This window comes from Lagopus muta, chromosome 4 (genome assembly GCF_023343835.1).
Source record: "Lagopus muta isolate bLagMut1 chromosome 4, bLagMut1 primary, whole genome shotgun sequence".
Taxonomy (NCBI): domain Eukaryota; kingdom Metazoa; phylum Chordata; class Aves; order Galliformes; family Phasianidae; genus Lagopus; species Lagopus muta.
The window spans coordinates 9,639,230-9,653,128 of record NC_064436.1 but is presented as its reverse complement, the minus strand read 5'-3'; the positions used below and the strand labels follow the sequence as shown (position 1 = coordinate 9,653,128).

The 13,899-nt window shown below is 42.3% G+C and overlaps 1 protein-coding gene across 6 annotated transcripts in view; it reads left to right on the top strand.

Moving 5' to 3' along the window:
* Window positions 1-13,899, top strand: part of SLC7A11 (solute carrier family 7 member 11) — a 286,289-nt gene that overhangs the window by 242,415 nt on the left and 29,975 nt on the right. For all 6 annotated transcript variants that reach the window (XR_007376682.1, XM_048942977.1, XM_048942976.1 and 3 more), the window contains 3 exons: window positions 1,128-1,253; window positions 3,822-3,921; window positions 6,358-6,402. Coding sequence is in view for 5 of the 6 variants with exons in the window: in XM_048942977.1 (XP_048798934.1) it covers window positions 1,128-1,253; window positions 3,822-3,921; window positions 6,358-6,402 (271 nt within the window). In the remaining variant the exon portion in view is untranslated. The remainder of the gene's footprint in view (window positions 1-1,127; window positions 1,254-3,821; window positions 3,922-6,357; window positions 6,403-13,899) is intronic.

Sequence of the window (13,899 nt, the reverse complement as noted above, 5' to 3'; positions counted from 1 at the left end):
TTTCTGCAGCCAGAGCCCTGTGCTGTGCCAGGTTTGTGATGCCAGCTCCCACAAACCTGCAGGGTCTGGTGGGAGACAGTGCCTTGCAATTCTATGCATCCTGTGGTGCGCTATGTGGCTGATGAGGCAGATAGAGCAGCACTCTTGGGAGGGCTGGAGAGAAGGAAAAGCTGTGATGAAGGACTAATTCATTAGTTCCACACGATGGAAGGAGCGAGATGATCAATGAGCAGGCTTGTTGTGCCACACTCACCTTTCCATGTGGCAGAAGGGAAAAAGGAATTTTTATCTAGTGAAATGACTCACAATTTCCATTCAGTTAGTAAATATTTTTTTTTAGGTGAGCTATTTTATTGATTCTGTTTTGCCAGGGTAATTGTTTACGTAAACTGGAATGAGTGGCACTTGAGCCGTAGGAACTCCCATCATTGAGTTCCAGCAGGGGCCCAGTGGGATGTGTGTTGGGCAGGCAGGGCAGGGAAGCTCCTCACCCCTGGGCTCCTTGGCTTGGCGAGGTGTCAACCTGAGTTTTGGTTTCCTCACCAGTTGCAGTGTGGGCAGGAATGCCGCTTGCACTCTGTCCCTCCTGTGTCACCACGGAATGGCTGCACAGGAGGGGAAAGCAAGAGAAAGGAGGAGGTGTAAACAAGGCAGTGAGTGACAAATTCATGCGGGGCCTAAATGGGGGTGAGAAAGTTTAATGTCATTATTAATTGTTACTGTTTTCTGAAAATGCAAATCTCTAATCAAACTGGCACTGGTACAGAAATCTGGAGTGACAGGGCTTGTGCAATTATTTTTTTTTTTCATCTGAGGCAGCTTCTGTCAGCCCATCACCTACCAACAGCTAACAGTCCTGGGTAAACGAAGCTTTAATTTGGTGCAAAATGAGCTAAGTGGAGAACGGAGAAATGGAAGGGTCCTACAAGGGCTCAGCTTAAGCGTTTAGTAGTACAGGAACTGTAAGGGAAACGTGAGAGGGGTGGGAGGGCAGCAGATAGGGAAGACTATCAGGGCATTATTTCTTTCAGCACTGCAGAGTCTGCTATTTGTGCAGCCTCAGAGAGTTTTGTGGTGATTTCAGCAGAATGAATATTTCTTTCTGACTTTTGTTTTCCTTCTTGCAGCGCTAGTGATGGTCCTGAATAGCACAAGTGTCAGCTGGAGTGCCCGCATTCAGATTTTCCTTACCTTTTGCAAGCTTGTAGCAATTCTGATAATTATAGTCCCCGGAGTTATCCAGCTAATTAAAGGTATGAAATGAAAAGTAAATGCTTTTAAAGTGCTTTTATCTTTACCCTCCCCAGTCTCCCCCCACCTGCCTCCACCAAATAATGCTTATAGCAGCAAAATCTCTTAATTAGTCTCTGCTTGTTCAACTGGAGCTCTGTACTGTTGTGTAATTGATTAGAGGTGGAACTACACTGGGATGAACTGGTATTTCCTTCTGCATGCCAATGAGACTATTCAGATAGAGTTGGTTTCCAAGCCAGTGACAGGATTGCCCTTCTCTGTAAATTGCATTCTGTGTGAACTTTGGGAACTGTGCTGGTGCCTGCTTCTCTTCAGCACAGGGGTGTGGTGGTCACAGGGGCTCAGATTTGGGGTTGTATGAAAGAAACGTTATTGCGGAGGCTGTTCCAATTGTGGGTGCTAATCTTGAACCAATAAATAGGAATGGCTGTGATGATTCATTATCAGAGAGAAATGAATGATGTAGAGATATTGTCTTGGAAGACAAGATAGCTAGCTGCTGTTCTCACAGAGTCCCTGCCTGCAGCTCTCCAGCATGCTCAGCTGCATGCGTGCCTTACTTCTCACAATGGAAAAACAAAAGCGTGCAGCTATATCATAGACCAGAATCACAGAATTGATAAGGTTGGAAAAGACCTTTAAGAGCATCTAGTCCAACCATCAACCCAACACATCCATGCCCACTAACCATGTCCCTCAGTGCCACATCTCCACATTTTTTGAACACCTGCAGGGACAGTGACTCCACTGCTGTGGAGCAGCCCATTCCAGTGCCCGATTGCTCTTTCTGAGAAGTTTTTCCTTATGTCCAACCTAAAGACCGATGATCTGGGCCTATCCAAGAGTAAGAAAGGAGAACAGGGCAGATCATTGCTACCTGAGCAAGGAGTGTGAAAATATCCTGCATGGACACGGTATGCAGCCTTTTCCTGCTGACGTTTGGATAAGGCCGTGCGGCAGTGAAGCTCTGCTGGTCCCATAGAGCCACCTGAGTGGAGACTCTTACAGTAGAGCCCTGATGGCAGGGAGTGAGATGGGGACAAGCCACAACTCTCTCTCATTACAATAAAGCTAGATAATAATTACACAAAGCACCAGGAGCCATTCACCACAGTGAGTCAGAAAGGAGGACACATTTAATGAATTGGTGGCAGACTTTATCTAGCAAAAATGATGGCAGTGGTTGGCTCAGCTCCTGGGGCCACTCTGGTGCCCCACAAGACTCCTTCCCACGTGAGGCAGCTGCACAGCTCTGGCCATGAGCTCAGTGCATGGCAGGGACAGGCGGCTCACTGCCCTTAGCTATAGTCTTTGAAATAAAGGTGATCCTGTGCAGTGTTCTGCTAGTTCACTATTTCTGTTTGCATGTTTTTCACTTGCTTTCTGGCCATCGCCATGCCTTCCCTTACCTTCTTTCATGCGCAAATGTTTTCTCTGTGTTTCTATCTGCCCCTTTGCCTTTGGAACAGGCCAGACCCAGGTTTGGACGGGCTTTATCCCTCAGAGAGCGTTTCCAATTCCTTTTTCTAAAGGAAAACTTCCACACGCCAGTGGAAGTTCTGCCTGAGGGCTCAGTAAAGAGGAGAGGAGAGGGTTTGACCGTTGCTCGTTTAAATCTCAGTGAATTCTCCTTAAAGCTCATAATGTGATCTTAGAATTCCCACTTGTTTGTTACAATTTTTGGAGGACTATTTCCAGGCAGGCTTTGTTCCTGCATGGGTCCTCCTCTCCATTGCATTGTTCAGCTGCAGAATACCCATCCACAAGGAAAGATGAATGTCTGGTGTTCCTTAGAGGCGGTGCATTTACACCAGCAGGAAGGCTACTGGCTTTGTCAGCACCTTCCTCCGTTGTCGAAGGATTGGAAAGATCTTTACTGAATGTTCAGTCTCATGGTATATGTAATGTTTTTGGACAGAGACTTTGGTTTTTGCACACTCATTTGGTACTGATCTTTGGCGCTCAGCTATTCCTGCACCTTTTCTGCTGTCTGCCTTGCACTTTTCTCAAAATGTCTAAACTTTTGCATTTAGAGAAGCATGATTCTTGCTATAACATAAGCTACAGTGCTGCCTATAATGCAGAAGAGAAACTTACTAAATACTGAGAACTTCAGTCACAGGAAGACTTAAGATACTGGGTTTGTTTACTTTACAAATGTTTCTTATAAGTGAAATGCTATTAATGCTCCATTTGAAGAAAATGTTAATGAACAAGGGAAATGTTTATAGCAAAAACCCCAGAGCTCATTTTGCTCTTCAGTGTTGATATGTCACTGCTGGAGACAACAGTGTGGTGAGTGTCATCAAACTCAGAATGCTTTACATAAACTAACAGGTCAGATTCTGCTGTGACATGGCTAAGGACACCACAAGAACTTTTTACAGTTGCTGGCAGAATTTGGCTGTGAGGTTTGGGTCAGAAATTAAGGTCAAGGGCAGAACTTGAAGTCAGTGAACTACTGGGTGATTAAATGTTCCATGGTGTGATATATTTATTTGTTTTAAAGTAGGAGGTGTCCAAAGAGCTTGTTTTTCAATTTTATTTTTTATTTTTTGATGTTGCAGGAGAAACACAGCACTTTAAAAATGCCTTTTCAGGGAATGATGCCAGTATTATGGGATTACCACTTGCTTTCTATTCAGGAATGTACGCCTATTCGGGCTGGTAAGTTGTTGAAACCTATAAGCGTTTGTCCTCAAAGCAAACACTAATATGAACTAACAGAGGCATTTATTTATACAACAGATTGAGTCACACATTCTGCCTCTTTTGCCAAACAGCATCGTGTAGTAAGGATAGCTCTTGCTGCTGTCCCATATGCTTGGTAGCTTCTCTCTGGCAGCTCTGAGAAGGAAAGATTATTCTTCTAAAAAAAAAAAATCAGGCATATTTCTGTTCTCAAGGCTAGAAATAAAAGCAACAAGAAATGAACATTTTAAAATTCTAAGTATTTTAATACAATTCTAAAAGGAATAATCATGCGTTAGATTTTGTTGAAGAAGACAATGATTACACGAAAAAGATCTCTCTCAACTGATGTAAAGTTGTAGATCTCCATCCCACTTGTGTGGACCTCAGCCTTTGCTTTGTAAAAGCAGCACTTTAGAATCAGAAGCAAACTCTGATAAGGCCAGTGAAGACCACAAAACAAGATGAGAACACTGATTCCTGTGGCTTCTGCTCTGGCAGTATGGGACCTCACTTAACAAGAAGTGCAACTGGCTTCCACAAAAGTTAAGTGCTATTCACTGCGAGCAAAGTAATGAGAATCTGCCTTCAAGTATCTGGCTCAGAACTTTCTTTTAAGTTCTCCCCACCAAAGTACATAGTGGCTGGTTTGAAAGAAGCTTCTGCACTTCAAATCTACCTTACAATTTGTTTGTGCTTAGCGAGGGCTCCACTCTGCACAGTGCTGATGTGCTTTGCAGCAGTGGCATGAAAAAAAAGACTACAATATACAACAAAAAGACTGCAGAGCGTGGGCTTATTTTTGAGATAGCTTTGTCTGGAGGTCTTCCTTTTCCCTTCCATAGCCTCACAGGCAGTGAAGTTCTTTCCCTTGTACAAAAGCTGGGGAACGAATGATAAGGAATGTATTTATTTCATTCAGAGGGACAATGGGACCAGCATCTGAGTTCTCTGTTGGCCTGTAACTCCCCCGTTGCAGGAGCAGTATAAACATGCTCACTAAAGCACTGAACAGCACTTTTATATTAAATGGTGGGTGGGTGGTGGGGGGGTAACCTGAGCGAGTCCGCAGCCTTTATCTGTGATAGATATGTAAGAAAAGAGCCTGGCATTTTGAAGGCTCAAAGAAATTGAACTCATTATAGGGACAGTCTCTTCCCTCTTCCTTCTCTGATACAGCCACCTCTGTCTCATACATCCATACACATGATGGTTTCTCACTTTTAAAATATTGCCCTTGGTGTACACATTTCTATGGTGGCAACTTTAAAAGGTCTTTAATATTATTCATTGCCGGAGCAGAGTTGGTTTACTGTGAAATCTTACATCAAGAAGATTGCTATTCTGCTGTTGTTTCTTTCCTATTTCTTTCCTTTTTCCACATGACGTTCCAAACCTCCTGAAATGAAAATCATCTCTGTTTTTCCCTTACACATTCTGACTTTTATTTCATGGTCCTGATTTGCCACTTATAGAAGAAATTAGCAGGAAAAGATCTCGTTTGGCTAGTGCTTCTCCTAAGCTGCCTATTTGTCTTTGTCACCAGCTCAAATTGATTGCCTCAGAGCACAGAAGAGCAGACCATTAAGTGGAGTGTCAATACCCTTGCACTATCAGTTTCATGGGGCTAAATCAATCCAATAAGCTGGATGTGAAGGAGTGCTGCAAGTGCTGGTGATGTGTCCCAGGACGGAGGCAGAAATTTATGCATAGCCTGTGACACTATTATCTTTTAATGATACAGCTTTAAAGTACAAAACAAAGGTGGTATTGCTTATGTATGTGAGCTCATCCTGCCAAGAGCAAGTATGGACTACTGGGTATAAAATGCTGGGAGAAAAAGGACAAATAGAGAAAAGAATGCAAGGAAACATGCCTTTGCATTAATAAAATGACTAATGCAGCACCACCAAATTACTTCAACCTGGTAGCAGCACTCAGACAAAGAAAAAATGTCTTGGGGATCCTGTTAGCCAGAAGCCATCTCTCTTTGGAACTATCCTGACTCCTTGTTTTGTGCTGCACACAGTAGCAAGTCTAGAAGCAAATGCTGAAGAGGATGGATGAGATGGCAAAACAGGTTGTGTGGAATTTCATGCTGGGTCACGACATGGCAAAAGACTTGAGGGTGCATATCTTCGGGTCTGTCTGTGTAGCATTAAGGGGAGCATAGTTGGCCTGTGCCAGGGGAAAAGATGTGATTTTATCCCTCAGTGACATGACATAACCCTTGTCATTTTTTTTTCTTTTTTCTGCTTTGCTGTTGTTTCTGAGAATTCCCTTACTGAGCGTGAGGAGCCTGCTGGAATTAACAGCACTGCTTAACTAAATGCATCTTCTTGAATCTCTGTGAAATAAATAGAGAATTAAAATCTACCGAGGCCTCATGATATATTTATGACTCTTTCCTAGGTTTTACCTCAATTTTGTTACTGAAGAAGTGGAAAACCCTGAAAAGTATGTACCTTTTTTTTTTTTTCCTTAAACTTTTGAAGGTTATTTGTAAAATACAAAATGCTGTAAAAATAGCGATCCTCAGAAATTCTGCATGCTGGTCAAATTGCTTACTTTCCAGCAGATCTGATATCCGTTTGAATTGCAACTACTTGAAGATTTGCTATTTTTGGCCTGTCGTGACCTTATTATGTGTTCTGCTTTCATGTGCACGGAGAGCAGAAAACTAAGCAGCTCTCCAGGGCTCCGATCTCCCCCTCAGGATACAAGTAACTATCAGTGGCTTCTTTCAGTGAAAGTTGCTGCTATCCTGTCAGGGAGATTTTGCCCGAGAAACTTCTCTGCTGCAATATTTGGCAGTTTTGCTATGTTTAAATATTAATCCAATACTTAGTTCTTCTTGCTTTAGATGTCCCCATGTTGCAGGAGCTTGAATGCGTGCAGAACAGCATCCCATCCAATTAAGCCTAATATGGAGTATTGGTGGGAGTCTATTTCAAACCAGAGATGAGATCTTTCACAGCACCTGTCTGCAAAATGTGAAAAGAAAAGCTCTCCTGTTATGGACAGCTTGACTTGGCGAGGCTGCTTTGACAGATACACCTTGGTGGAAGTGGCCAATAGGAGAACAATATTAACCTCTGCAATTAAAGAAAACATCTTGCCAAATCAAATTGGGTTGAGGGGAAAAAAATTATTATTTACTTGTTTAAAAATGATCAGATAGATGTCATTTCCTTAGTTGTTTGTTTTTGTTTTTTTTTAAATGAGACACGTGACTGGGTACCAAATAACTCTGTTTAAAAGGATCTCCAGCACTGTGTGATCATATGAAGTTGTACATCTGAGATGTGTAAAGAAAAAAAACAACACACAGCCATCAGTGGGGAGCATGCTGAAGGGCTTTAGGTGGCTTCTTCAAGACTCAGCTCAGCCTGGTGCCTTTCAGTATTTTTCTGAGAGACCTAAAAATAATTTTATATATATAAAAAAGATGTTAAACATGAGGGTGGCAGAAAGGCTGACAGATTTCTGTTGTCTCAGTGTATTTGAGGGGTCCTAGGTGTTAACAGGCTCTTCAGTGTGATAAGGATGTGTATACCAAGGCATTTATGACTGGGAGCTGAAGCCAGACAAATGCAGGTAGAAATAACATTAATATTTAACAAGGTTGACTAATCATTAGAGCAAATACCTATGTAAACATCAGATGCCTCATCGTTAGTCTTCCATTCAGACAGAACACCTTTTTGGAAGCTTTGCTTTAGTGAAACCCAAGTCATTTGGCTCCATGTCAAGCAGCTGGCTAATACTTCCCATCCTGCGACACACAGGGAATCAGGTTAGAGGATCTCATAGCAGATCTGGGTTTAGCTGCCAGGAATCTGTGTACTTTATAAGGTTAAGGGAGGCAGACCTGTGGATTTTTGTGCTTTAAAAAAGTCGCTTTTATGGCAGACTGATTTAAAAAGAAACGTGAAACTCAATGAAATGAGTTAAACAATTCTGCTTCGTGTCTGCTTCAGGAAATTCTGGGAGGTGGTTTGGGAGTCAGTCTTGGTGATGGGTTCAAAAGCATTTGCTGGATGCAATATAAGTTAAGAATTTTCATATGGTTACCATCAGTACTGTACAACGTTCTTAAACATGCACATGCTTACCACTTCTTGGGACTTCTCATACAGGTGTGTGTCTCTGCCATCCTGCCAGCTGTACAACGACTGACTGAAGTGATTGTGACTTTTGTTAGAGCTAGTTTGGTTTGTGTTGCGGTTCTGTTTTGTGTGGTTTGAGTTAGAGGAGTGCATATTTTTGATCATGTTGCCCTCTGCTGCTTAGGACAGAAAGGCATTGCTGTCCCACTCCCATAGTCAAAGCAGGGCTGGCTTTGTCTACATTATTTGATTTCTTCCCAGGCAGCTCTGGAAAATCAGTTCCCTTTTGCTGTCACAAAGCTGTTAGGGCTTGTCTGCATTACTTTGCTTGTTGGGTTGCACTTGGAGACAAAGATAAAGGCAAGAGCACAGTACTTGTAGCAGGGTGCCTGAGATCACAACCTCCGGGCAGCAGGACAAATAAACAACAGAGAAGGCTGGGATTATACACCCTGTTTAGCAATTGGCAGGTGGGGACAGGGCGAGTGGCTCTTTGCCTGCTGTGCTAGGAAAGCCCTCTGCACCCTTTGGAAATGGGGATGCAGGACTCCCTTTACCCAAAAAGGCAAAATGAAACAGAGGGGATATTTTTCATCCATTTGCCACCTGTGAATAGCAAAAAACCCCAAGCAAGCCAAAACCAGTTGCATACATGCATCGTGTGAGCCACTGATCACATTCAGTGTCACAGGCATTTTTATAATTTATTTTGAGCTAAGATACTGTCTTTCCTCTCACTCTTGTAATGTTCCTTATGTTAAAGATCACATACAGTGCTGTAGTGATACTCCAGGTGTTTTTGAAATGGAAGAAGAAGTGCAGCCTTGAGCCGCTTGGGGCTTGTAACAGCTCCAGGTGTGCAATTTGTAATATTTGTCAGTGTTAGGGATGCAAATTGCTTACAGCGACGGAGGCAAATGCGAGGATTCCTTCTGCACTGTGCATGCCAAGGTAAATGTTTGTCAGAGAATCAGTCACAGTTGCCTGTTTCCAGGTGTGCGGCAGCTTTAGAGTAACAGACAGCAGGAGCTTGGGCGATCAGCCTGAGCCTTCCCCTCCTGCTGCAAACAAGCAGGGAAATGTGCTGAGAGGGTTCTGGGGGCAGCAGCACCCTTACATGAGTGGGAATGCAGAAATGCTCCTTTCTCCTGGGTAAGTCGTGGGCTGCCTCTGCATTCTTGTGTTGTGGAGAGAGAAAGAAGGACCAGAGCCTTTGATTTTTGTCATAAAATGCGCAGGAAGATGCAAACATCTGCTGGGTCATTTTTTAGATGGTGCAGTTTTCCAGATAGGGATTTATTTGTTTGATGTGATTCCTGGTGCACCAGAAGCTTGCTGGAGTGTAACAAATGCCTCTGGAAGGGCAGTGGGGTAGGAGAGATGCAGGGATAGATGGTTCTCTTAGCCTTACTCAGTGGAAAGCTGTCCTTGTGCTCTGGCAGAGAGGCTGTTTATATGGGCAGAAAGGGCTCCTGAGGGCCTGGGAGTCTATGTGGGTGCAGCACTCTGCCTAGGCACAGTAAATTGCTGAGTTAGGTGTATAAATAGGATGAAATACTATGGGCCTGAGGCACTGAGATACCTAGGTGATATGAAATCCTGGACAGGGAGAGTGGAAATGAGCCAAGTGGAAAGGAAGCGCCCTTTAAGTTACAGGAGGGAAAATGGGAAAGGAAAAGAAACAGCTTGAAAGTGAATGCTGTTGATGTCTTTCCAGACTTTTGAAACAGCCATGATTCTCACTTTGGAAATGGTACAGTCTCTTCTTTTGTGCACTCAAAAGGGCATTAATATAGCGTGAGCTATCATAAGATGTAAAAGCAGCTGTTTCTGTCTCCTGCTAAACCCCCTTTTGATGTCTCATTTTTAAGCCTGAACTTATTTCTTTTATTCCTTTCCATTAAAGAGCTTCCCCCGATCAGTGCCAGAGGGCCCTGAAGCAGCACCAAGTCGGTGTTTGTTCCACTGGGAGCTGTGGTTGCAGTGCTCAGCTTCTTTAATGTGCGGTATTTTTAAAAGGAGCCTGAAATAACTTTATTAACATGAGTAAGTGGAACAACACTGAAGTGTAATAACGCATTCCTTTTTTACTTTTACTTTTTAAAATCATGCTTTGCATATGTGTGCTGGCTCAATCGTGATTGCTGTTTGAAATGGAATCTCTGACTAATCCCCGAGGCAGAGCTTCCCTACAATAACCTCATGCAGCACCATCACGCGCGGCTTTGATCTTTTCGATTCTCTTACATTATAAGGATCAGCCCTACTCAGACTGAGGTCATATTGTATTGTCTAAATAATAAGCGAGCGAAGGAACAGCCAGGTCTCTGAAAGAGTATTTGTCACCTGAAAATTGACAGGAGCTGTGTTGCCTGGAGCAGTAAATTTAGAGGACTGGAAATCAAGCGTGTTGAACTTTCAGACTCATTCCTTATACACAGTCTTTGAGCTCATCTGTATTCTTGAGCCTCTGTTCTGTACTTCCAAGAAACAGTCCGAGTTATTTCAATCAAGACCCCAGAAACAGCAGGTGCCCAGCCAGCACTTCCTTCCTCCCTTTGCAGGTGGATCAGGCTCTGAGGCTGGTGCTCGACTCTGTCAGGAAATTTGACAAGCTGCAGAGGAGGAAATGGTACAGCAGTGTTTTACATTACAGCGCTGCCTTCAGAGCCTTGTCAAAGCTGGGGCCAGTTCGTGTCAGGTTCTGGCCAAAGAGAACCCTGCTTTAAAAAATTCATGAGCCACGTCCTCAGTGCGAGCAGATGATGAGCCTGAAGGCTTCATGTTATAAAGATTAGGCTCTTGGCGGAAGGGCAAAAATATTATTTCAGTTTAAGAGAAAGGAAACTAAGACTTGAACTCATTAACAACTTGAAGGAAGTCTGTGATCAAGTGGGCAACTGCAGGTATTGACTCACAATCCTTCTGGAACCCAAATACCTATTTTTTCTTTGGCAGTGTGATTTTTTGTTAGTGCTGTTGGAATTAGGAAATATTTTTGCTATAGTGGTCTTCAATTTCAGTTGCATAAAATGATGAGCAAGAGACTTTTTGAAGGATGTGGTGCCTGAAAATATTTTATAGCAGATAGTTAGATTCCTTAGCAGTTACAGTTAAGTACATCTGCTATCTGGCCTCATCTCTTTGTTTCTTTTTCTTTTTTTCTTTTTCTTTTTTTTTTTTCCTCCCTGTTGGACTGTTTCATTTGCAAAAATTCTATTTCTGTTTGTAAAATAACTTTGGTCCAGCCCAAGCAATCTATCATTGTTTAAAAAGTTACACAGTGCAAAGAACATATTATTGAGATGTATAGTGTTTATAAGCCTGGTCTCAGATTGATAAATCATGTCTTGTGCTGCTGAAAAGCCAAGAAATGAATTGCTTTGCTATGACCTTGGGGTCTGAGATTAGTCAGTTTGTCTATTAGATTTTTCCAGTGTTCTTCTCACTTCATTTATTCCTTCTTTTCTAAGGAAGCAAGAAACAGTAGATGTATAGCAAGTCACCAAGCCTTGATGTCATTAGGCATTTTTTAAAATTAGGGTTTCAAAATGTTTGCTGTAATCGGTTTTTATATTGGATTTAAATAATGCGAATGTCGTGTCTAATTAATCTAATGTGTACCACCCATTTGTATTAATTAAAGTTGAAAGTCACACTCGGCATCTAGGAGAACGGAGCGAGGCTTTTTCAAGGTCTCTGAGCACCATAAGGATGCAAATGGGTGGGAGGAAAATGGTGGCTGAGACACAGAAACTCCCCCAGTTCCCTTGTTTGTAGCTGACTGATTTTGGCACTTCACATTAGGATAAACCTCCCCTTCCAAAATCAATATCAGGAACTTGAACTGTGCTGCTGCTCACCACCAGTCTAGACCACCAGTAGTTAGCCCTTGCGTGTGATGTGCTCAGCAATCACGATGGAAGATAGTTTAAATGTTCATTGAGAGGACGCAAGCCACTGCCACCTCTGTGCTTCTCCGTTCACTTTTGTTACTTTATAGTTTAATGCCAAGCTCTATTCTGAAGCAGAATATTGATGATTGTAACCTAAGGAACCACAAAATGGAAGAAGTAAGCGACAGACCTCCCTCCAGCTATCCTGTCTAATTTGTAACCCGCCTCAGCGCTGCTTTTTATTTGGGAAAGAAAGACAATGCAATTAAAAGCACCAAACGGGGACTCAGGAGACCTGGTCAGGCACAGACTTGCTTAGAAAATGAAGGCTGGGTTACTCCATTTTTCCTTCTCCTATTTCCCTTTCTCTCCTCCCTTCTGTTTGTATCCGCCTCATGGTGTGAGAGGTACCGTGTCCAGGCTGCAGTTTGAGAGTCTGTACTTGTTCCAAAGTTGGAGAACCTGGAAACTTTCTTTGGGTTTAAAACTGTCTCTCCTGCCTGACCCGAAGGCTTTAGCAAGTGGATTAAGCCCTGTGTGTGGCTTCTTTAGGGCACAGTCCTGTAGGGCTCATGTGGTATCAGTGGAACAAGGGAGTGTGTAGATACATACACAAACCTGACAGCAATTAGCATCCGAGGATTTTCCCCATGGGGCTACAATCTCTCTTTTTTTTTTTTTTAAAGGAACTTTGGACAAGCTTTCTCACAAACCAGCTGAGTGTAAGCACAAATCCTTTTAAGTCTGAAGCTGGATTCAGATATCCCACCTTTATGTAAGCCAAGCAGCTCTCTACATGCAGACTGAAACCTCTCTTGTGTTATTCAGTTCCATTTGCTCATAAAAGATGCATTTGCAAGTTGTTTTGCTCATGTCAGGCCACAGTGCCAAATATTCAGTGCAGAAATTATAGGATTTACATCTGGAGATAATCGGGAGAGACAAATGCTAATCTTTCAGCTATTTTGCAAAGCCCATTTGCTCATGTGAATTCGTCAGATTACCTTAAAGTGAAACTCAGGTCAGTGCATTACTTGTATATTGAGTTATTTTTCTCTTTGAATATTTACTCTCCATTGTAGAATGAGAATGTTCTATTTGAAACTCCCCAGCTACTTCTAAGCCGTTGTTAAAGAAATCCTACTCTTCCTAATTTTCTTTGCACCTGACAGCACAGCAAAATGCCTAAATTCCATCAGTTCTCTGCTAAGCATCTCAGAAGACAAGTTGTCCAAACACCAGTGAATCTAACCTCCCTTTCCAGAGTTTAACTGTGCCCTGTGTCAGGGGTAAAATGATCGATTTGCAGCCTTCAGACCTATAAGGACCTTTAATGGGGGAAGTGAATCTCCTGAACGCAGAAAACAATTTACCAGACCAAATATCCTACTTCCACAGAATCAAGAATGGGTTTTGCTATTTGTGAAGTATATAAAAAAGAATTTAATTAAGTCTGTGATTCAGAAGCATTTGTGTGTTTTTGTGAGGGAGAAAGAGATCATTATTAGATCATAGGGGAGCTCGTTCACCGGCATGAAATTGGTCTTGATAAAATGAACTTGCTTTTACTTTTGCTCTTTCTCTAAGCTGATTAACTGCTTACTCCTTGCGTGCTTCACATCGTCAACTCATTCATTATAGTTTCTTACTATAAGGCTGATTATTCATTTCTGAAGCTAAGCATTTCAGTCTTGGATGCATGTTTTTCAGATGGGTTCAGATTTCTGAAATCTCAGTTTGGAAATAAATTTTTGCACTTTTTTACTCTAATTTTTTGATGCTCCTTTTGCTGCAAGCTGGAGATTCTCCTAGAGTGGGACCCAAATATTCTGAATCCTATTTATCATCTTTTTTTTTTTTTTCCAGTAAGCATCTACTTTGGAAGAAGTTAATAGGCAGATAAGTTGATGTTTTTTTTCCTGATTTCTAAAGCATCTGTACTGCTATGT